The sequence below is a fragment of the Colius striatus genome, chromosome Z (genome assembly GCF_028858725.1).
Source record: "Colius striatus isolate bColStr4 chromosome Z, bColStr4.1.hap1, whole genome shotgun sequence".
Classification (NCBI taxonomy): domain Eukaryota; kingdom Metazoa; phylum Chordata; class Aves; order Coliiformes; family Coliidae; genus Colius; species Colius striatus.
This window is the reverse complement of record NC_084790.1, coordinates 32,971,505-32,996,947: the sequence shown is the minus strand read 5'-3', so window position 1 is coordinate 32,996,947 and position 25,443 is coordinate 32,971,505. Positions and strand designations below refer to the sequence as shown.

The 25,443-nt window shown below is 43.5% G+C and overlaps 1 protein-coding gene across 2 annotated transcripts in view; it reads right to left on the bottom strand.

The window, feature by feature from the left end:
* The window catches only part of RNF38 (ring finger protein 38), a 111,017-nt gene extending 86,290 nt beyond the window's left edge, over nucleotides 1-24,727 (bottom strand). The window contains exon 1 of one of the 2 annotated variants that reach the window (XM_062018063.1): nucleotides 23,976-24,727. In XM_062018063.1, coding sequence (XP_061874047.1) covers nucleotides 23,976-24,471 — 496 coding nt within the window. In that variant the 5' untranslated portion in view covers nucleotides 24,472-24,727. The remainder of the gene's footprint in view (nucleotides 1-23,975) is intronic. The other variant, XM_062018066.1, reaches the window with a different exon arrangement.
* Nucleotides 24,728-25,443: the final 716 nt, after the last annotated feature.

The following is a 25,443-nucleotide window of genomic DNA, read 5'->3' as shown; positions in this document are numbered from 1 at the left end:
AAATAATATTATGTAACAAATATCAGAACAGATTATAAAAATTTCTGGGATAATCGCACATCACAATACTTAACTTACATTTTCCGAAGTTACACAAGATGTTTTAAAAGGTAAGAGTTTACAGGGCCAACTGCCTTAATACAAAGGAGCTGTTACACAGAACCAAGAAACAGGAAAGCTATATTTCTATGGCTATAGTAAAATCAAAACCACAGCGCAGAAGCTTCTTTAGCATTCTTGTAAGTTCACGTTTTAAGCACACAGCAGTGGTTCAATATCACACTATCCTTTAACTGTGTCATGTTTTAGGCCCATCAGGGAACAAAAGACCACGATTAGCCTCAAGTACCGAAGAGAGAATTGCCAAAGGGCAGGGAATGCTTAATAACCACTTAAGGTTCAGGACAAAACAGACCAGGCTACTAGGCTTGGGGAAGAAACCAGGAAATAATTTAATGCAACATCAACTAAAACATTACCCCAAAACCCAAAACATAACCAAAATAAAACAATACAGAGTAGTATAACAATGAAGAGCCCAACCAGCCTTTTTAAGAACACCTTCTTGCCACACCTCCCCTCTTCCTGGGCTCAGAGCCCTGATCCCAATGTTTTTACCTCCTCCGACCCTGAACGGCTCAGGGGGGCAGGGAGTGGGGGTTTCAGTCAGTCTATTCCTGATAGCTTCTGCCGTTTGTCCCTCCTCGGGGCAAGTGGGCTCCACACCAGTCCTCCCTGCAAGTCCATGGGGTACCTCACACACACGGCAGCCCTGCACGGGCTGCTCCGATGTGCATTTATCCCAAAGGCTGCAGCTCCTCTCTGCCTCTCGTGTGGGGCTGTTCTGCGGCGTGCAGGCTCTCCAGCACGGCCTGGGCCATGGCCGTCTCCCCACACAGTCCCTCGCCCGTCCGGGCTCACTCACACGGAGCTGCTGGTGGCTCTCAGTCCTGCCATGGGTCTCCATAGGTTGCAGGGGTACAGTCTGCATTGTCGCTACGGCTTGCAGAGGGGTCTCTGGTCTATTGCTTCTTCTTTCTTCCTCCTTCTCTGACTGTAGGGTCCGCGTGGGCGCCTCCATCTTGTATCACTCTTACACCTCCTGCAAGCACTTCCAATTCCCATCCCCAGCATTGGAAGGGGTGGTGACTACGATAAGCATTGGTGCTGGTGTCCAGAGTGTGAAGAACACATAGCTGAGATTACAACCGTGTTTTGTGGCTGGGGGTAAGGATTACCTATTTTGAGAAACATTTCGGAGAAAGAGTTACAAAGAGTAACTTGAGAATATAGAAAAATAATGGGAAGCACTCAGAGTGTGAGAGCCGAGAAAAGCCCATTAGGATGCATATTGGCACATTGGAAAGATCTTGTGGGGACTAGGGGTACAGAAAGTAAAAAAACCACTTATAAAATACTGCAACCAATGGTGGCCGCTCTATAAATTAGACGATGGGGAGAAGTGGCCTCAAAATGGAACTCTGAATTATAATACCCTCCTACAGTTAATGTTGTTTTTAAGGAGGGAAGGAAAATGGGATGAGGCTTCTTATGTAGATATGTTTTTTCACTCTGAGAAATTACCCAGAGTGGCAGCAGGATTGTGGGCTAACTCCTCCCCAAGATCCCCTGGTACCAGCTCTAGAACAAGAAAACAGGGGAAGACTAAAAAGGTGCTGTTCGTCCTGTAGTGTTGGACAACGCTGCACCAATAGAGATAAGGTGTATCAGGCAAATGATTTAGAAAGCCTAGAAGGCTTTTCTCCATGCCCCCTCCTAATGAAAGGGGGACAGAAGTAATAAAAGAGAAAATGAGAATGGAATATATGGGTCCTCAGGGGACAGTGAATATGGGCATGCCTACTGGCAACCAGGGCCCTCCTCCAACAATGAGTATAAATATGAATGACAGAGGAACTTTACCTGGCCCTGCAATGGGTCCTGGCCCTTCTGTGGGACCAGACAGGACTGTAAATATGGGAACACCACCGATACCAGACAAAGGAACAGTGAAAAATGAGCCACAGGGCCCTGGTTTCAGCCCCATTACATCAAGGACTCTGAGTAAAGTGGATCCAATAATTCAAGCCCCGCTGAGACAGGAGATGAGCCCAAAGGGGCCTGCAAAAATAAAGGTTCCTTTTACCATTAATGACTTAGATTCCTGGAAGAAAACAGTAAGAGATTACCGAGAGGACCCTATAGGCATTGCTAAAAGGTTTGATATGATTATTAAAACTTTAGATCCAGACTGGGGAGACATAGATGCTATGTTGGATGCACTAACCAAAACAGAAAGGCTGTTGGTATTGAAAACACAAGTACAGGCCCAAATTACGGAAGGGACATTAGTGGGACGGACAGTTGATCAGTGTATACCTTTGACAGACCCAGGGTGGGATCCAAATGATCATGACGATTATCAGCAGTTGCAACAATATCAACAGTGGATAAAATATGGGTTGGAAAATTGGTCAATGTCATATGCCACAAGACAAGGCCCTTCTGAAACCCCTTCAGAATTTCTAGATAGAGTAAGACTTGCTATACGTAAATATACTCCTCTGGACCCGTCGGCCGAAGTAGGCCAGCAACAGCTAATATCCTTGTTCATAGGCCAGTCATGTGATGATATCCAAAGAAAACTGCAAAAATTAAGAGGGGCAGACGTGCGGGATATAGAAAGGTTAATCGAAGAAGCATGGAAGGTCTTTGGGAATAGGGAAAGTGACAAGGACAGGAGAATGGAACAAAGAATTATAGCAACTGTGGCAGCTCTGGAACAGAGACCACAAAGAAGAGAGCCACTGAGACTGGATAGGGATCAGTGTGCGTACTGTAAAAAAGGGACACTGGAAAAAAGAATGCCCTAAGGGGTTCAAGGGGAGCTATGACGGACGAAGAGGGAGACCTGCGATAGCCCACCTGCAATAGCCCACTTAAAGGAGGACGATTGACGGGGACCTGGGGAGTCTACCCTAGCAAATCCGCTGGTTACACTAAAGCTGGGGAAAAATGAAAAACAAGTAGAATTTCTAATAGATACAGGGGCGACATTTTCGGTCTTAAATGTTTCGGCCTTAAACTGTTACCGCAAAGTAATGATTATGTTATGGTGATGGGAGCCACTGTTCAATGTGAAAAGTCATACTTTTGAGTCCTTAAAGTACAAATTGGGGAAAGCAAGTAAAATTCACAGGTTTTTGTATATGCCCAATGCCCCAAAAGCTCTTTTGGGAAGAGACTTACTGGAGCAGTTGCAAGCCACGATTAAATTGAAAATGGTCACATTAGCTTGGAGGTGAATGATCAAAATTATATACAAATTATGAGCCTGTTACTAATATCGATACAGAAGGAAACATTAACGAAGACATCATGAACCAAGTACATCCAGGAGTATGGGCCACAGATGTACCCAGAAGGGCAAAGAATGCCCTAGCAGTGGAGGTAAAACTTAAAGGACAACAGCCGGTAAGGACTAAACAGTATCCCTTGAGGAGGGAGGACAGGGAGGGGATTAAACCAATAATAGAAAAATTCTTACAGTTAGGACTTTTAAGAGAGTGTGAGTCCAGCTTTAACACTCCCATATTACCAGTCCGCAAGCTGCATGGGTCTTATCAGATAGTCCAAGGTTTGCGGACAGTCAATAGAATAACTGAGGACCTCTACCCCGAGGTAGCAAACTTTTACACCCTGTTAACTATGCTAACACCTGACTTAACTTGGTTTACTGTTTTAGATTTAAAGGATGCCTTCTTTTGCCTCCCTCTCCATGAAGCCAGCGAGAAAGTATTTGCATTTGAATGGGAAAGTTCTAAAAGTGTACCTAAAACTCAGCTTAAACTCAGCTTACTTGGACGGTGCTGCCTGAAGGATTCAAAAATAGCCCCACCATATTTGGCAACCAGCTAGCCAAAGATCTCGAACCATGGGAAGCCCCATCTGAAGAAGGAAAACTCCTGAAGTATGTGAACAAAAATAAAGGATGCCTGTCTCACCTGGATGCCCTTTATGTGATGATGAATCTACAATGGAATGAAGAAGCTGCATGGACCTTTGATCAGATAAAGAAGGCTCTGATGTCTGCCCCAGCCTTAGGACTTCCAGATGTGAGTAAACCATTTTTTTCTTCTCAGGATTTGGGCCCATATCGTTGGGCAGTTGCTTATTTTTCCAAACAGCTGGATGCAGCAGCAAAAGGCTGGCCTGAATGTTTGGGGGCAGTTGCAGCCATTGTAATAAACATTCAAGAAGCCCAGAAATTTACTCTGGGCTGGAAGACGACAGTGCTGGTGTCTCACACGGTATCGGCAGTTTTAGAAGCAAAAGGGGGACACTTGCTCTCTCTCTCCCTAAAAGATTCCTAAAATATCAAGCCATAATAGTGGAACAGGATTATGTGGAAATTGTGGTCACTAACATTATCAGTCCAGCTTCATTTCTTAGCAGAAACTCAGGAGAATCAGTGCAGCATGATTGCTTAGAGACCACCGAAGCAGTATATTCAAGTCACCTGGACCTGAAGGAGACCCCTCTGGACAATATGGAAAGCTGGTTTACAGGTGGACTTGATGCCATACAACTCCCTGAGAAAGTGGCTATTATGCATGAGGGTGCACCAAAAAGTAAGCTCCGAGTTGGAAAGAGGAAATGAGTTGGCGAACAGAGAGGCAAAACAGGCTGCAAAAGGAAAGGTAAGGTTTGAGGGAGCCTTGATTCCAGATGGACAAATCTCCCTGGAAGGTAAGCCTAACTATACTAAAAAGGATAAGAAATTGATCACAGATCTAGAGGGCACATATAATGAGGAAGGATTGTGGGCTGTTACCCCACAAGGAAAATTAGTCATTCCCATTTACTTACTATGGTCTTTAGTGAGCGAAGAACAAAAAGGAACACTGGGGGGGGCAGAGGCTCTGCACAGGCATCTAATCAGGCAAATTATAGCCAGGAATTTATATAGTACTGTAAAACAAGTAACTTGCCAATGCGATCTTTGCCTCCAAACTAATCCAAAGAACGCTCCTAAACCAGAGATGGGTCAAATTGGCAGAGAGAAGGGACCTGTTAGTGCTAACTGACACCTTCTCAGGTTGGCCAAAGGCATTTCCCACAAGAACAGCAAAAGCGTGAGAAGTGACAAGAGTTATGAAGTAAATTAACTTCATGGTTACATAACTTTGCTGGGTTGAAAGAACTTTTGTGGTAATAAGTCTGATAATTGTTATCATTGTGCTATTTGGCATCTGTATCAGATGTTTCTTTTGTTGTCAGCACCGGAGATGCATGCTCTTAAGTGGAAAGAACACCAGCTAAGACAAGCCTGATTCAAATAAGTACTTTAGTAAAATCCTTAATAAGGAATCACTGTATCAATAGTAAAAGAATTTACTAATTTTATAGAAAAAGGGGGGATTGATGTAGAGCTTTATAATAACATGTGCTAATAAACCTTATCCTAACTTATCGCAATAGTATAAAGCTTATTTCTCAGACAGGACAAAATTCACACAAGCTGTAAAAGGTCACGCTTATCTCCCACACAATACCTCCGGAGTCCTCCAATTTCCTTGAAGGCAGAAACCGGTTCTGCGAGGGGCCAAGAGATATCTGAAGATCAAGGGTGAGAAAGCCTCAGGACTTATCAGCCTTTATCTCCCAAGGCCCCAAAGACCATCACCGGCCATCACCGGGAGACATCATGCAAATGAAAGGAAGAAAAGACCTAATTTACATGTGAAAATCGGGACAGGTTGTGTCTTTGTCTAGGAGGATAATCTCATTATATGATTTTGTAACTTTGTAACAAATATAAGCCAAGCAAGTTGCCGAGTCGGGTGCGCACGTTTGTGGTGGAGCGATCCCCCGTGCGCCCGGCGCCGAATAAACATACCTTCTTTATAACTCTTTGAGTTATAGAGTTTGATTCCGCAAGTCATCTTTCTTCCTCCTTCTCTGACTGTAGGGTCCGCGTGGGCGCCTCCATCTTGTATCACTCTTACACCTCCTGCAAGCACTTCCAATTCCCGTCCCCTAAATAGTGATCACAGAGGCGCCAGATTGGCCCAGCCGGGCCGGAGGTGGGTGTGAACCCAGGAGCCGGGGGAGAGTCCACAAACTCTTTACTGGGTCTTCGCTGCAACCCGCTCCCCGTTACTAAGCAAAAGCTGCTCCTTGCGAAACCAGGACAAACTGTTATATTTTCTTATTTCTTCTATATTTCTTTCTCTCTTAACCCCACATGTGCCAGAATTCTTTGCCACTATAGACTAGATCCCATCCAACACAAGTAGCAACATGTCCATTTCTCTCACTGCATTACTTTAAAAAAAATTGTCTTTCACTCATCTTCCCTTCAGCCTGAGCATTACTGACTGACTACTTGGAGGCATACTGCTAGATAATACAAGACTGGTAACTTGAAGTTAAACATCCATCCAGTATCCTAGGCCAACAAGCATGCTAACGATAATCTTTTTAATAGAAAGTATTAATGTTATCCAGAGAGGACACTATCAGAAGACTCAAATATTCACACAGTTCTTATGTTGGACAGCAAGCAGGTGTCAGAACTTGGAACTCCAGTGAAAGTTTCTTTGGGAAACATGAAGGGCATGACTACTATATTGATTAAGTACAGCAGCTCCCCAGGGTGAATACTTTTGCCTTTTCTTCCCATCAGCCCAACTGTAGCTGCAAGACATTAATTCTATCTCCAGCATTTCCACTACTGCAGAAGCCCACAAGGGCTGAGTACATCCTTCTTTTGTGACACTGCTTCAGTGAGAAGTCATTTTATTCACAAAAACATGGTCTGAACATAGTTTTCCTCTGAAAAACAAAGTTGCTGGAGCTGGGAGACTGCCTATGGTGTGCTATTAAGCCATTCAGGAGATTGTTCCTCCATACTGTTGTTTAAACTTTATTATATAAGTTTACACAGCTGTCAGGGTAATTATATTACCATATGGAAAAAAAAAAAAATCTTTGTTTAAAAGACAGAAAGGCCAGCACACTTGAGATATATCTTTTGGTATTGCTAACTTCAAGGAAGCAGTAGGTTGATTTAGCTAGTGGACAGAACCCAAACTTCACAATTAGGTGTAAAAAAAACAAACAAAAATTGGAATACAGCTGGAAGCATGCCTCACAGCAAACCACTAGATTTGAGCAGGAATTTTAAGATCTTCCAACCTCCATCAAACTAGTGAAATTACACTCTGGCTTGACAGTAAGCTTATTTACTAGGATCTATCTAAGAAAAACATGGAGAAAAGGCAACCTCAGCAGTGGAATGTGGAGTGGACACATTCCCAGAAAGCAGGGAAAGGAGGGATCAGTAGATTTATAAATCATGTTGAAGAAGCAGTGAGGGGTTACTATAAAAGTTTCCTAATTATTCATAGCAATTAAACCCAAGGCTTTTGACCAGAAATCTATTTACTTACCATTTTAAAGAATAAAAATGGTTTAAATAAGTTCATAAATAAAAGCAGAGATAGAAACAGAAGCAAGAAGATAGAAGTATGAGCGAAGTCAGAGGCAGCTACCTCTGCTGCAGACATCCATCTCTCTTGCCAGGGTATTTCCTCCATATTTCCAGAACCTCCTCAGGACATGCTCTGTGCAGAAGCAGGCAAAGTAGCACACTGCCAGTAAAGAAAACACATGATCCAGCCAATTCTACACAGACATGCAAATGTGCTGAAGTGAGGCTGATCAACTAAGGAGTGCTTATCCTCATCTGTCTTGCATGGTTCTGTAATACTACACAAGGTCTTAAAAGTTTCAGAGCAAGCCTTACTTTCTAGTTTATTAAGATCAGTAACATACCCAACTTGGGGTCAAATTAAGGACAGAATAACATAATTTAACAGGATTTAACAATAACAAGTGAGGGGCAAATAAAGTGACAGATTGCCAGCAACTACAAAAGAAAAAACAATCTCAGCTATACTCATGGACCAAAAGCTTCCTTTTCTTTCCTCACCTTAAATGGAAACAGTATCTTTGCAAAGTTTCTCATAGAATTAAGAGATGAACATTCAGAATTTGCAGAAAAGGACTTACAGAACAAGACTGAAAACGCCATACACTCAGTTAGCTAGTACCTTGAAAACTGCATTAAGAGCATGTAATTAAAGTCACAGAACAGTAATTGGGGCAGGAAGACAATTTGCAGACCTGGACTCTTAAGAGAACTTCCTCATTGTGCCTCAAAAAAAGTCCAGTCCATTGAACACAATGTGCCCGATACAGTTTCCAGCTCAAAAAACCTCTTGCCAGAACTTCCTGAAGCTTGGGTAACATGATAAGAAAAACTACTTAGTTTGTGCCTTAGATCCACTGTTAAGCATCTACTGATAACCACGAGTAACAACCAAGAACAATCTAGACTACCCTAACACTAACTTGTATCTGGCAATATAAAAATAACTTGTTCTAAAACCACTGTTCACCTTCCACGATTTGAAGTCCAGTTGTAAAAAGTTTTCAGGTTTTGGAAAAGTGCTTCTGTACTTCTGTGTGGCCTAAGTAAAGCTGCAAGAACAGGGCATCACCAGCAGGACAAGGACGGACAGCAGTCTCCCTCAGTATAGGAAACAAATTAACAGACATTATGTAACTCACTGTGCAGAGGTAGTTTTCCACAGTCCTAGAAGCCCTATCACAGACTGCTAAGTACCTCAACAGGGCAAAAGAAACCTCCTGGAACCACATCAGATAGAACCTGTATGACACTTTCTCCACACTCTGAAAGTAGTCTGTTTGATTACCAGTTTTTCTTTTTGCACTATCCATCTGCAGCACTTTGCAAAATACAGCTTCTCCAAGCACAACAGCAATGCAAGTAAAAAGATCCTGCCCTACAAATTAATAAAGTATAGCATGTTATTTCCTGGTTCAGAAAGTGGGTACCAAGCCTATGATTTTCCTGGAACATAACCAATCGTCGTATGTTGACTTCTAGCAGGAAAGGACTAGAATACTCTGCATTTTCTTTAGATTGCTTGACAGTTCATGACAGACCCTTCTGTGCTCAGATACTTGGAAACTTAAACTACAGGAAAGAACAGCAGATAAACCTAGGACTGGAGAAGTTCAGATAGAAGCAGTAAACAAAATATTATATACATCCTCTGTAAATGTTTTTGTTTCTCTTCCTCCTCAAGACGCCCCAAGGTGATTGATGGTTAAGAGTTGGAATGTAGGGGAACATTATTAGGAGTTAGGATTTGAGTACCATGGTGTCATGGTTTTGCGAGGAGCTGCTTTTGCTTGGTTTTGCTTGGCTGCAGCGCAGACCTGGTACAGTTCTTTCCCCTCCTGCCAGCTCTTCGGTTCAGACCGACCTCCAGCCCAGCTGGGCCAATCTGGTGCCTCTGCAACCACTATTTAAGGATGTGAATTTGAAGTGCTTAAAAGGAGCTGTAAGAGTAGTGCAAGATGGAGGTGATCATGTGGACCCCACAGTCAGAGGAGGAAGGAAGGAGGAGTGACAGACCCGAGACTTCTCTCCAACTTGTGGTGAGAACGCAGGCTGTGCCCCTGGAACCCATGCAGGGCAATGGCAGGACTAAGAGCCATCAGCAGCTCCGGGTAAGTATGCCCAGATGGGCAGGAGACCATGTGAGAAGGTGGCCATGGCACCAGCTGTGCTGGAGAGCCTGCGGGCTGCAGAGACCCACACAGGTGGTGGAAAAGAGCTGCAGCCCTTGGGATGAATGCACATTGGCACGGTTTGTGCAAGGTTGCCGGGTGTGTGAGGAACCCTGTGCTAGAGCAGGGAGGATTGGTAAGGAGGAGAGACAAGCATCAGGAGCCATCAGGAAGAGAATGACTGGAACTCCCATTCCCTACCTCCCTGAACAATTCATGGGGGGAGGTGATAAAGACATCAGAATCAGGGCTCTGTGCCCAGGAAGAGGGGAAAGGTGAGGGGCAGGTATCTTACACGGCTGGTTGTGCTCTTCATAATTATACCACTGTTCCAAGCTCAGGATCAATGTGTCCCCACACGAAGAAAAGTGGGAAAAGGAGGCAGGAGGCCTCTATGAATGAACAAAGATCTGCTGGGACAACTCAGGGAGAAAGCAGCCATCTATGAGAGGGCCTGATTTCCTAGGAGGAGTATAGGAACTTTACCAGAGCATGCAGAGGCGCAGCCAGGAAGGCTTTTATTATTAAACCTAGGCAGGAAAGTTAAAGAAAACAAGAATGGGGTTTTCAGGTACATCATCAGCAGAAGGAAGATTAGGGGGAATGTGGGCCCATTGCTGAACACAGAGGGTGCCCTGGTGACAGAGGATGCAGAGATGGCTGAACTACTGAATACCTTGTTTGATTCGGTCTTTAGAGCCAAAGCCAGCCCTTGGGAAACCCAGCCCAGCAAAGATAGTGGGATGGCCTCGACAAGGGAGGACTTGCCCTGGGTGGATGAGGAAGAGGTTTAAGACTTGCTGGGTCCTGATAGGATGCATTCATGAGTGTTGATGGAGCTGGATGAGGTGACAGAGTGTACCCTCAGCAAGTTCATGATGACACTAACTGGGAGGACTGGCTGATTCCCCAGAAGGCTGTGCTGTCATTCAGTGGAATCTTGACCAGCTTGAGAGCTGGGCATAGAGGAACCTGATGAGGTTCAACAAGGGCAAGTGCAGAGTCCTGCACCTGGGAAGGAACAACCCCATACACCAGTCCAGGCTGTGGACTGACCCTCTGGAGAGCAGCTCTGCAGAGAGAGACCTGGGAGTCCTGGTTAACAATAAACTAAACACGAGCCAGCAATGTGCCCTTGTGGCCAAGAAGGCCGATGGCATCCTGGGATGCATCAAGAAGAGTGTGGCCAGCAGGTCGACGGAGGTTCTGCTCCCACTCTACTCTCCACTTGGTGAAACCTCACCTGGAGTCCTGTGTCCAGTTTTGGGCTCCCCAGCTCAAGAGGGACAGAAAACTTCTGGAGACAGTCCAGTGCAAGGCCATCAAAATGATTAAGGGCCTGGAACGTCTTCCTTATTAGGAAAGGATGTGGGAACTGGGGTTGTTTAATCTACAGAGGAGAAGATTAAGGGGGGATCTCATTAATCCTTGTAAGTATATAAAATATGGATGTCAGGAGGTTGGGACATCCCTTTTTTCTATGGTACCTAGGAACAGGACAAGGGGTAATGGGATGTAGCTGCAACTCAAAAAGTTCCATTTAAACGTAAGAAAAAACTATTTCACTGTGAGAATGATGGAGCAGTGGCACAGGCTGCCCAGAGGGGTTGTGGAGTCTCCTTCTCTGGAGGTCTTCAAGACCTGCCTGGATGCATTCTTTTGTGACCTGATCTAGGTTTACTTGCTTCTGTACGGGTGTTGAACTAGATGATTTCTAAAGGTCCCTTCAAACCCCTATCATTCTATGATTCTATGACTCGGTGTTGTTTTCTGTTTGTTATGTTTTTGGGTTTTATTGTTGTGTTTTAGTTGGTGGTGGATTAAATTATTTTCTGTTTTCTTCCCCAAGATGAGTAGCCTTGTCTGCTTTGTCCGGGATCATAATCAGCAATTAAGCCCTCTCTGCCCTTTGGGAGTTCGAAATCTGTAGTACTTAAGTCTAATCACAGTCTTTTGTCCATAGATGGGCCTAAAACATGACACAAGGAAACAATCCAAGACTGTGTACAGCCAATATTAAACATTGGGGAAAAATGCACTGGAGAAAACACCTCCTCAGCCTGGGAACTGTCTTATATTAAAAGATTCCCACTTCCACCAATGGTGCAATGTATCCTTTAACAAGAACCCAATGCAGAGCAGCAAATAAAGTGTTTGCAATACAGGCAGTCTCTCAGAAGACATCAGAAAGACTGGAAGACTGCTTAATGTTTCTAATAGTTCCATGATTAGATCTCCTTTCAAGAGCTACTCTGAGAATGAGAAGTACAATTCTGATTTTATAACTCAAGTACTATCTATCAGCAGCTTTTTTCAGTAAGCCATTTAATGTTAGCTCTCCTAGAGTCAAATGACTAAGCTATGCTCTGGATTTTTAGATACAGATCCTAATCTGTCTAACTGCCAATGTTTTCTACATTATTTTCATAACAGAAGCAGCATCTTAGCATGGCAAACTCTCCCAGTTTTTGCAGGAAATTATTTCTCTCCAATTCTGGCAACCATACTACAAAGCTTGTGAGAATGAACTCTAAGTTGAAAATAACTGTGATGCTAAAATGGTTTTTAATGAACTGTAAGCTGTAAGACAGGGTTAATACACTTCTGTGAAATGATAACATGCTTTAGTGTGAAAAGGGCAATTCAGGTTTTTTGCTTTTTACTTGGTAAGAAAGAAAAGCTATCTAATATTCATCATATACCTTGAACACAGTTTATATCTTATCAGAGTGTTCAAACACAAGGCAAAAAGCACCAAACACGTAAGCACAGGACAGTACTGGGGTTGCAGGAGGAAACCATACAGCAGACCCTGGTAAAAATCACGTTCAGCAGCTGAGGGTGGCATCAACTAGCCTGTAAGCTTATGCTTTGAAACATTACCGGGAGTTAGGCAGGAAGGATCACTACGCTCAAAATGAGAGGTCTCTAGCTTCAGCCCCTTGAACAGTAAGGATTACTCAAATTTGCAGGTACAGAGTGGGAAGCAAGCTATTGACTCCTGAACACACCAAATCATATAAATGAAAGTAAAGTTCACGCACATTGGCACCACTGTATTTGTGAAATTTTTCTTTCCCTTTGCATTGCTGTTAAGCTTCACATAACTGAAAAGAAGACCTTTTTTTCCTGGAATACCAAGTTATTCACTTTTTCTCCAAGTACACAGTGAACCAGGACAAGGCATTTACCTCATTTAACACTTAATGCTACAGTTAAATTGCATCAGTTCATCCAGCTTTGGAGCAAGGTGGTCCAAAGTCAGGTGATAATGGGTAGCTTTTTCTGCTATTCTAGATGCATGAACCTATGACCTTAGAAACACAGGTTTTAGGACATTCCCTACACTGTTTCTAGATAGCTACTAAAGGGGTGGATACCCAGTTGAGAGCTTCATGAACTAAACAAAACACTCACATACCAAACCAAATGCTTTATGAAGTCTGAAAAGACCAAAGTTGTTCTTATCTGCGACCAATCCCTGTCAAACACCCCAAAAATCCCCAAAACACAGAAACCAAATCAGCTTATGATGTCCTGATTTCACCTTTCTCATTGGTTTTGCTACAAAGGTCCTAGAGCCTCACACTCAATACAATGAAACAGACTGTCCAATACTGAAACACTCCTAGCAATGGAGGCAGCTAGTGTTGACTGGCAGCTATAGACTGTGCAACATCTTGGCAAAAAATTCTTGAAGGGACCAGCTACCTAAGAGTTCAATAAAAGATCCTACAGCCACTAATTCCAGTGAAAAATTGATCCCTTCAAACATTTGTAAAATTTTCTTTGAAAAACACTGATTGTCTTGGATAAGACACTGTACTTTGGAAAGGCTCAAAATGGTTCACTTTCCACCACAGGACTTAACACAAGATGGGTCACCTAGAGCAATGCCAACTGATCCTTACATGAGTTCCTAAATATTTCATGGTATGCAAAGCAAATACTACTTGGAAAGCTACACTTTCTTATAAGTACAAGAGTACAAACTACTTCCCTCTCCTCCTTACTCATAAAACTCCCATGTTCTTACTGAGATGTGGTTTCACAGATAGGGAAAGTTTATTAGTCTCTGTTTATGCCTACAACCACACTGACCTCTGCCCTTATATGAAAATACATACCAATGCTGCCTCTGTTCTTGTGATGGATGTGACTGCTTTCTCTGAATATTACAACTACTGGAAGGTTGACCACAAGACAGGTCTTAGACAGAGGTAATCCTTCTTAAATATTCTTGTAAAAATACACATAAAAATATATGTACTGCATTTACAAAAAACAAAGTAAAGCAATTTTATAAGTGACCCACTGATTTGCCAGTTGATAAGCAGATTTTACCAGAAAGAAGTTTGAACACCACTGTTGACAAACCAATTATATGGCTGCATCTTTGTTAGTCCTGAAGTTACTTTCTCTCTGCTGAGTGGAAAAAGCCTCCAATGACACAAAACCCCCACAACATTTTGGAAGTTTTCTGGGTGAATTAAAAATGTGACGTGTCTCCAAAAGCTAAGCAAAAGACACAATATATCAGTCTCATCAATGTTATAATATAATTTTTACCATATTTAACAGTTTCATAGCTCTTTCCTAAACCCTTTTGTGCCTCTATAAGAAAAGCAGACAAAAATATAACAAACCTTTTAAGCTATTCTTCCTCAATAATGTTCAAGTTCTTCATTATTAGCACTTTTTTTTATCCTGCTGCATAAAAGCAGGATAAATAAGATTTTTTCTATTCCCTCCTTCCTTTCTCCCCACTCCACCAAAAAAACAAGAGATTAATCAATAACCTTTTTTCCAAGACTATGAGCTAAACAGCATACTATGAGTTTACAGACTGACTAAATATTTTCTTCTGGGAACTCCAGCGTATGTAGCTGACTCAACCATGAAACTCAGTGTCACTCAGGATCACCTAATTTTCCCACCCTTAGACTAATTTAAAATTAGGAAGAGACAAATAAAACCGTTTAACATTTCATTAATCCAAAACTATTGTTGATTATTGCTTTAAGCAAGAATTTTTACATATTTAATTCTATTAAATATGTAAAACTTATCATCAAGGCTTAACATCAAGGATGACCAAACAAAATATTACCCAGTCAGCAAGGGAAAGACCCCATGGATGCAAGAGATTGCCAATGTTATAAAAATGAAATTAAGTTTTAAGGAAGAAATAAACATTTATACAGGTGTGCCTCCCTCACGTTTTCAGTCCCACTCAACAGACATTTATGAAGAACAATATGGCAAATACATCTTGCTTACCACTTTCCTGAGTTATGTCACTGAAGTATGTACCACAGTTTGCTGCTTTACTACTTCACATGCACAACCACAAACTTAAGTTTGAACGTACCTTTCACTCCAAGCCTCCAAAAATCATAAGCAATTTATGAAACTGCACAGAAGTCTGTATCCAGAGGTATACAGCCACCGAAATCATGTGCAAATGCAATTTTCAGATACCACGAACACTTTATGTTATCTTGATCAAAAATACACACAAACAACAAGGATTATAAACTCCCAGTGTTTCTGAACCAAAAGGCTTGGTAACCTACTAATAAATCTGCATGATTTTTTTTCCTCAAAAGCTACTGCTTACTTCCGCTTGGTTTGCTGCCACATCAACCTACAAACAAGAAAAAAAGTGATGCCATGCATAAGACCTATATAGAAAGCCTGGACACACTAAAAACAGGCAGATAAACATGCTTTTAAGGAAAAGTGAAAAATAACTTATGTCTACCTTTAGGTGGAGAAAGAAGGCCACCACTATTCAAATCCTGCAAACACTTGCACATGCTCTTAATGAAAGTAGAAGTATTCATGTGCCAAAAATGCAAATCTTTACAGAGCAAGAACCCAAGCAGACAGTAAATGTAAATCTTTAATGTTTTCATTTTGCAATTCAAACATATGCCAGGTACAAAGCAACAAAACAGAAAAGCTATAACTTTCTGTTTTGTTGAAGAAACAAGCAGCAAGTGTTTTTATATGTTGCAGTTCTTTGCTACAGGTCTTATCATAAAGCTGTTCCATGTTTTCCAACAGATGAAACTGTTCTACAAACACAGTTAATATTATTAACCACACTTTGTAGTTTAATAACCACTCCCCAGGCTCTCATACAAACAGAAGTAATGTGAACAAATACTGTGTATAGCTTTTAGTAATTTTTAAACTATTTAATGGTAGTCTACCCAACAGACTATCTGCAAGGTGTGTAGATTATGAAGTATTTTAATAACATACACAAAATTATCACTTTACTCCTTAATATACAGACTCACAGAAAATATATACATAATATAATTAAAAACTTTCCTCCTGTCCTCCTTGCAATTTTTTTTTTCTGCTGGAGCACAAATCAGTAGTATTACAGGAAGAAGCACAGTTCCCTTACTCATAATCAAAAACCCTTTACCAGGGTAAGTAATGTCCTTTTAGATAGTGGCTGCATACCCTTGTGCTACAGTTGTGTGCATTATACAAAAGAACAGAAATTCAATGAAATACTTCAGTGAACTTTTCTGGGTGGTTTGGGTTTTTTTTTTTTTTTCAATTAAAGTAATGGAGTATATTTCCTTTTAATCATAGAATGGTAGAAGTTTGAAGGGGCCTTTGGAGATCATCTAGTCCAACTCCGGTGCCAAAGCAGGTCCACATAGATCAGGTCGCATAGGAATGTGTCCAGGTGGGTCTTGAAGACCTTCAAAGAAGAAGAATCCACATCCTCCCTGGGCAGCCTGTGCCAGGGCTCCCTCACCCTCATAGTAAAATAGGTTTTTCTTACGTTTAAGTGAAACTTTTTGTGTTTCAGCTTTATCTCATTACCCTTGGTCCTGTTGCTAGATACCATAGAAAAAAGGGATGCCCCAACCTCCTGATATCCGCTATTTATATACTTATAAATATTAATGAGATGCCCCTTCAGTCTCCTCTTTTCTAGACTAAACAACCCCAGTTCCCACAGCCTTTCCTTATATTAAAAGATGTCCCCTGATCATCTTGATGGCCATGCACTGGACTCTCTCCAGAAGTTTTCTGTCCTTCTTGAGCTGAGGAGCCCAAAACTGGACAGAGGACTCCAGATGAGGCATCAGCAGGGCAGAGTAGAAGGTGAGCAGAACTTCCCTTCACCTGCTGGACACACTCTTCTTAATGCATCCCAGGATGCCATTGACCTTCTTGGCCACGAGGGCACATTGCTGGCTCATGTTTAGCTTATTATCAACCAGTACTCCCAGGTACAGCTCTTTGCAGAGCTGCTCTCCAGCAGGCCAATCCCCAGCCTGTACTGGTGCATGGTGTTGTTCCTTCCCAGATGCAGGACTCTGCACTTGCCCTTGTTGAACCTCATGAGGTTCCTCTCTGCCCAGCTCTCAAGCTCTTCAAGATCCCGCTGAATGACAGCACAGCCTTCTCAAGACCTTATTTGGGATTTTCCCAGAAGCCAATGAGCAAGCCTAAACACTTAGCGTTGTAAGCTCTGAAATGCTAAGCATTGTAAGCTCCGTAATACTACAGTGTTCCACTGATGGCTGGTTACTGTCACAGCCCATGTCCAATAAAACCACACCTGCTGATATGACAATGCAGTAAAGAACACAGAGTACCTGTGTGGATGCAGAACTCTAGTCATTACAAGAGAAATTAAAGAAATATCTTGACACATTTTACCACCAACAAACAGATTGATAAAGATGCTACTTTTTCACACATCATGGCTACAAAGGGCTTGCATGAGAAGGAGGATGCAGAAGCTCAATTGGGAATAGCAACCAGGAGCTTAGAGCTGGGATGTCAGGCTCTCAATTGAGAAACATCTAGGGAAGAGTGTTTTGAGAATGAACATTTGTAGCATGTGTGTGCATTTGGGAAGCTCAGAAAACAATATTGCTGTATATTGTGCTTGCTTAACATACTTATGAAAATGCCTATGACTTACTATTTCAAAAAACACTTCCTGCATCTTTCCCAAAATCAAGTGAAATATGCATTCTTTTCTCTACATTACACATCAAAAGAAAGCTTCCTTCAGGAAGTTTCTTAAGTCAGAGCACAAAAACACCACTATTTTTCCCTACATGAATGGAGAATATTTTCTTCATTCGGGGAATTCTAACAATCAGCTATTTACTGTACCTCACATACACGAAGGAAAAAAAAAATAGTTCAGAAAAAGTATAGAAGAGTGCAGTCAGAAGGTGTTTAAAAAAATCCCAGCACTAAAAGAAACCCCTTACAACAAAACAAACAAAACCCAGAGAAACAAAGGTGAGAGAAAGTAACACCATCATATTAGAATATTCGTGCAATGGGAGCTCTCACTACAAATCTCATAAGATGGTCTCTGACACTGGTATTCTACCTTGTTACCCACCCACATCTTGCATCACTTTAAAATTGACAGCTCTTACGTTTAGATGACACATCTCCATCTGAACCTCTGATATGCAGCAGACGGTACATGAAAGACCATTTAAAAAACTTGAGGTGCAAGAAGAAAACCCTGCAGTGCTATTGATTCAAAAAGATTTAAAGTGGGTTTCTCAGGGAAAAAATATGGGACAGAATCACAGAATCTTAAGGGTTGGAAGGGACCTCAAAAGATCATCTAGTCCAACACCAATTCTGTGCATGTGTGAATTTCATTTTGCCAGGATAATCTGTAGTTAAAAAACAGCTGTCTAAGCAGTAAAACTAAATATAGAAGGACAAGAAAAAAAGCACCTTTTTTAATTGAGCACAGCTTTTCCAAGAATTTACAATGTTGACAATCATGTTTATTAATATTCTTTAAAGGAATTTCTCTCTTAAACTTTTTTGAAACAAGACAAACACACTTCTCAACCCACTTTAAGAAGAATGTTGACTTCTCAGTTTTTATACCCATCTGGAAGCATAGGTGAACCAGAGAGAACAAAATTTGCTTTGCAGGTTTGTCATTCGTCTGCTCCTGAATAGTTTACATTTGAAATATTCCAGTATGAGCAAGGATTAACTTGTTAATACTGCAAAAACTACAATTAAGAGATGTGCATATTAAATGTATTTTAAGGAATAGAACAAAATAAAACTATCTCCGTCTCACGCTATCTTTAAATACTTACATTGAGGGGAAATACCAACATTTGCTAGCATTTGCTTTAGCTGCTGTGTGCTGACATCTAGAAAACAAACGTCCAAAATAACTGCACAGTACATTTATGGCATAGAACAATTTCAAGCCATGAAATTGTGTCTTGTGTATATAAGCACAAGCACTACACACTAATGCACCAAACTGAAATAAAAAATAAAGTCATAGTCACAAAGAAGGACTTAGAATGAATGTACATTATCTGAAAATAATTGTTAAGGAAGTATATTAGGATTTAATTCCCACATTAATCCCATAAATACGGAAATCATTTCTGTTATAACTTATTGAAATAAACATTCCATCCATCATACAACTACTTTATGTAAAAAACAAAGCATTTATATTCGCTTATAATTCAAAACTAATAAAAACAACATACCAACATTATTATAAATAATTCTGAGATACTGAAAGTATTTACAATCCTTGTGTCCAAGACAGATCAGTTCTACTCAACAAACATGTTCAGTAACCACCTTACAATACTGTGGTAATTCTAACCAAGAAGTAGCACAAAGCCACTTTATGGACATTGCCCTTTAACCAAATTCAAGTAAAAAGGTACTGCAATACCAGTTACTGGTTTTGATTTTGTTTGTTTGGTTTTAATCTCTCAGAAACAATTGTAACTCTTAAAAATTATCTACATACTGAATGTGCTTCACTTGCTCTTACTTTCCATCTTGTTTTATTTTACATGGTTGTAAAGCTGTGAAAGCATCACTGTGACATACACCAGAAAAACCTAACATCTTCAGGCACGCCAGCATTAAGCATGACACTCACTCACACTAAAGGCACAGTAATTGCTTTCCAGTTTGAAAACAAAACCACACATATCATGTATAGATGGTATGCCTATGCACAATTGCTAAATGAACAAAAGCTTACATGTGTTGATATGAAGGAATTTTAGTACTTGTATTACAACTGTTTAGCATATACAGCATTAACCAGAATCACTATGAATTAAAATAACTTTCAAATCCACTTATATTAACACATCAGTACTACCTTTACAAGCAAGTCCATCCCCTCACATTCTAGAGTTATGCATATATTTGACAACTAGCATTGATCCCTTCATCAGCAGCTTCAGCTTCTAAAAAAATTACTTAGCAGATGCCTAGTTATCTGCCTAAATAAGCACCTCTCATTACTTCTTTTAATGCTATTTTCTGATAGCACTTAGCTTCATGGGAAGCTTGAACAATGATTTTAAAGTTTATTCTAAGGACTGTAACATAAGTAGGGCAAGCAATATTACTTAAATTTAGCAAAGTTTACCAGATGATATCCAAAAAGCTGACATGCAAAAGAAAGATGTTCAAGAGAAAAGCTGCTTTCACCAGCTATAGACATCACGTCATTATCTTAAGTACAACACAACTTTCAGAAGCTGTTTTTTCTTTCCAAATGATGCAAAATATGGACATGTTAATATAGACCTTACAAAAAAAAGTGAAGCTGAAAGGGTCTAAGAATTTCCACTCAGGACACACTTTTTCTAGCTGAAAAACATGCCTCTGGGTGAGCTCTTTTTCACTATGGAGATGCATGTACCCCAGTAGAGGCAAAGTATGGAAGATGAAGTGCCTCTTGATATCAGATTCAATTTCTTGAATGAAACTAAGAATCTGCTCTCCAGTGTGGCATTTTTTCATCCAATATTCTTTCGCTAATTTGAGAGCCATAAACAGAGACTTTCCCTTCTGTTGACACACACTGTTTGGGAGAAAAATACAAAAGAAATAACAGCAACAAAAAAACCCCTCCAGAACTAGACACCACTAAATGTTTTTCTGCTGTGGAAAAGAAGTAATAAACATTGTCTGTAAATTACAGCAACTTCACTAACTCCTACTGTTTGAAGACCAGATCAGAACTCATTTTTTAAACAAAAGTTGATAGATCAGGATCACCAACAGAGATCACTGTTTTCAAGAGCACAACTAAGAGAATGCTCAGAAAAACTATCGAAGTTTAGCCCTGATGCCAGAGTTTGGAGTATCATTTTTTCAACTCTGGTGGCAAATTTATGAATTAAACAGGTGGATTTTCACAAAGTTAGAATAACAGTCTTTCCCTTTGGAGAAAAAGCCCTAACACATTTCTCATTCTCAATCTAAAAATCTCCTGGATTTGTTTGTAAATTTTTTCAATACATTAACTGTCAAACTTGAGAGCTGCTTCCAAGACTGCCCTGGAGTTTCCCACACACTTCAAATTAAATGACTGCCTGTGTGGTTTCAGGATTGGTGCCTTAAATGTTTTCCTAAGCTGCTGTTTGTGAATGGCAGCAAGAATTAAACTGTTTATGTATATATGAAGTTAGTAATTATGAAGTGGTATGGGAGAAAATGAAAAATAAGACATAGTGCTTTGGGCTTGAAGGGTAAAGAAATAAGTTAGCTAATTAGTCTTATTTTTAGTATTTTTTCTTTCTCTCATTTAATATTTTTAGTGGTGCATATATTGTGGGGACTTGTAAAAGTAGAGGCAAATAAAATATATAAGAGGAAAATATTCTTGCAATACAGATTTATGATGTTATCTCAAATTTAGAGGAAGAATCAGAAATCATATTACATGAAAACATTGTATGTATTAAGATCATAACTGTCATGGTTTATCACAGAATCATAGAATGGTAGGGGCTGGAAGGGATCTTTAGAGATCATCTAGTCCAACCCTCCTGCCAAAGCAGGTCCACGTAGATCATGTCAAACAGCAACATCTCCAAGCAGGTTTTGAAGACCTCCAGAGAAGGAGACTCCACAACTTCCCTGGGCAACCTGTGCCAGGGCTCCCTCATCCTCACAGTAAAACAGTTTTTTCTTACGTTTAAATGGAACTTTTTGTGTTCCAGCTTCATCCCATTACCCCTTGTCCTGTTCCTAGATACCATAGAAAAAAGGCATGCCCTAACCTCCTGCCATCCACATTTTATACACTTACAAATATTAATGAGATTCCCCCTCAGTCTCCCTTTTCTAGACTAAACAGTCCCAGTTCCCACAGCCATTCCTCATAAGGAAGATGCTTCAGTCCCCTGATCATCTTGATTGCCCTGTACTGGACTGTCTCCAGAAGTTCTCTGTCCCTCTTGAGCTGACGAGCCTAAAACTGGACACAGGAGTCCAGATGAGACCTCACCAGGGCACACTCTTCTTGATGCATCCCAGAATGCCACTGGCCTTGTTAGACATAAGGGCACATTGCTCGCTCATGTTTAGTTTATTGCCAATCAAGTCTCCCATGTCTGTCTCCAGAGAGCTGCTCTCCAGCAGCCTGTACTGGTGCATAGGGTTGTTCCTTCCCAGACGCAGGACTCTGCACTTTTCCTTGTTGAACCTCCTCAGGTTCCTCTCTGCCCAACTCTCAAGCCAGCCGAGATCCTGCAGAATGGCAGCACAGCCTTCTGGGGAATCAGCCAGTCTTCTCAGTTTGGTGTCATCAGCTAACTTGCTGAGGGTGCACTCTCTTAACTAAGCCAACTGCTGCTCACTCACTCCTCCCCAGTTGGATGGGACAGAGAATCAGAAGAGTAACTATGACAAAACTTACAAGTTGAGACAAAGACATATATTCATTATATGACAAAGGTTCTAAGTTCTGTTGTCCTATATTAAGAAGGCCCAAATAGCTAGACATCAGACTGACATGTCCCATGTCCTCTGTGGTCTCAGCACAGAGTAAAAGCTATTTTTAAGCTATGCTCTACAATTCAAAGGCAAAAATTCAAGTTCTTCCTCAGCTTTCTGTACAGTAACCCTTTAATATGCTATCAACCACAAACTTGAAGAGAAAATGTCTATAAAATCTTCTTTTCAGAGCAAGATTTTCATCAGCACAAACACCCATACAGCAGACTCCTGTAAATCTTCCAAGTAAGTCCTCATAACATGTGCACCACTAAAAATACAGTCTAAGAAAAGACTAATTAGGTAACTCATTTTTTCACCCTTCAGGCCCAAAGAATGATGTCAATTATGTCTCATTTTTAATTTTCTCCCATACCACTTTGTAATTACTAACTTCATAATAAACAAACAGTTTCATTCTTGCTGCCATTCACAAACAGCAGTTTAAGAAAACACTTAAGGACCCAGTCCTGAAACCACACAGGCAGTTGTTCAATTTGAAGCATGTGGGAAACTCCAGGGCAGTCTCAGAAGCAGTTCTCAAGTCTGACAAGCATATCATCCCAGATGTTGGAACTTCAGGTCCGAGAGTCCTGAAAACATTGTAGCTCCAAGACAAATGAACCACATCCTGAAAACCAGTTCCCCAGAAAAAGCCTGCTGCGGGCTCTTTCTAACAGGAAACTCAAGACAGTGGCAACTGTTAATCAAGGCACAGCGGGCCCGAAAGCACTCAACCGCGGTTCCCACAGAGGCAGCCTGACTTTGAAAGCATTTAGAGCTACGCACCAGAACTTCAGGTGACCTGCCACTGTGAGCCATGGATTCTCACAGATACTGGCAGCCTGCAAGGGGCGGCGCCTGATCCAGCGACACGGACACGCCATTCACCACAGGCACACACATTTCCACCCCTCGCCCCTCTCAGGAGCGCGGCGCGCCGCTGAGCCTGAGGGCAGGCTGTAGGCCGGCAGCGGCTGCAGGAAGAAGGGAGGCCGGCCAGGCCCAACCCGGCACACCAGAGGCTCGTATAAAATGCGGTCACCAGGGCCCCAACGCCCGACCCAGAGAAACCCCTCCAGCTGCACCGGCGGCCAACAGATGGGGGGCAGGGCTGGGTAGCACTGGCAGTGGTATGACTGCCACCAGCCTCAGTACCCCGGGCCACCCGCGCTTCACAATGCCGCATCCCGACCGGCGGACAAAAAGCCACCGTCACGCCGGCCACCAACGCACAGAGATGCCCGGGCACTTTGTAGCTGGCCGGCCGACAAATGGCCTGACGGCAGATGCCACGACTTGCCTCGCTCTGCTGTGACCGGCGGGAGTTTCTCCTCCATCCCGTCCCCCTGCCTCCACCCGAGAACGGACCTCCCGTGGCGGCTGCGAGTCCGGGCGCCGCGGAGGACAACTTCAAGGCCCGCTCCGAGCTGGTGCGCTGCTCGGCAACGGGGGGAACGCCCGGAACTACTCCCTCTTCCCGGTGCCCCTTTCCCGCTCACCTGGTGGCGGGCCTCTGGCGCCCGGGGCGGCGCGCGGTGCGCTGTGGCCGGCGGGGCTACCCCTGCCCTGGCTGCGCGCTCCTGGCTCCGGCAGGCTCGGCCCGTGGTGGGGCGGCGGCGGCGGTAAGCGAGCGGCACCGCCGCTCATGGCGAGTCCGGGGAAGCCGGGGCGGGAGCGAGCGTGGGTCCGAAGGGGTGCTGGGAAGAGGCAGGCAGCCGAGAGGAAGGCAGAGGCGGCGGCACCTGGGGAGGAGGCAACGGAGGAGGCGGGGGGCGGCGGAGGGGCGGAGGAGAAGGCAGGCAGGAAGGGGAAGGCGGAAGAAGCCACCCATCTGCCGTGCCGGCCCGCCTCGCTGGCCTGGCGGAGGGGCTGGGGTCGCTCGCCGCCGCTCTCCTCTCCGCGCAGAGCCGCGCCGCCGTCCCGCCGGCGGGTGGCGGCGAAGAAGCAAGTGTCAGACTGCACCTGGCAGGGCGCTGAGCGGGGGGCGACTGGCATCGCTACCTGCTCCGGGCAGTCGGTGGTGTCCTCCGTCCCGAGAGCAGCCCTGCTGCGGAGACAGAGGAGCCGTCAGCACTAGCGGGGGCACGTGGGCGGCATGGACGACGACGACGACGGGGCGGGGGGAGGGGGCCGGTGTCAAGCTGCGCTTGGCTGCTCCAGAGGAGAAGCTACCGCCGCTGCCGAACTCCCTGCCGAGGAGGAAGTCTCACTACCTGCTTCCTCCCTCCGCCCCGTTCCAGCCCCAGCGGGCGGGAGCGCTCGGCGTGCGGCCAGCAGCCCCGCACCTCCCCAAGGCTGCTTGCCTCCCGCAGGGCCAAGCCCACTCGCAACCGCGCTGCCGCAAGGCGCGACGACCAGCGGAGAGCACAAAACGCGAGGCAGACAGCCGCCCTTTATTGTAGCGATGCCCCCGTTGCCTCTTCGGACGGGCGGGGAGGAAAAGTGGAGCCCGAACCGCGACCAGCTGGCCCGGCGGGCCATAGCTCGCCCAAACAGACCCTGCGTGCAGAGCACGGAATCATCTTCGCCTCCTCCTGCGTTCCGTCTCTACGGGCCGCTTCGGCACAGGCGCAGCCATTGGCCCTTCTCGTTTGTGGTGTGCAGAGGCCTCGTCGGCCCCCTGGCGAGCCGGCTCCCTCTGCTCTGCGCGCGCCTACTTAGGCGGCAGGGCGCTGCGGGAGGGGTTAGCGCCCGGGAGAGCTAGCAAAGGCAAGGCCGCGATCGATCCGATGGCCGAGTGATTGCGAGGGCTGCGCTTGGCCCGGACGTGTCACAGCGGTGGCCAGGAGAGGGCGCGCTCGGGCGGGCCCGGGTCGCACGGGCACCTGCGGGAGCTCGCGGAGCCGCCCCCGACTGCCCGCAGCTCGAAAGGCGTCATCGGGGCACGCGTGGTAACGGCCGCTCGTGGAGAAGCCTGCGCTTGACTGTTGACATAAAAAACAGAAATGTCGATAAATTCTGTAGTTT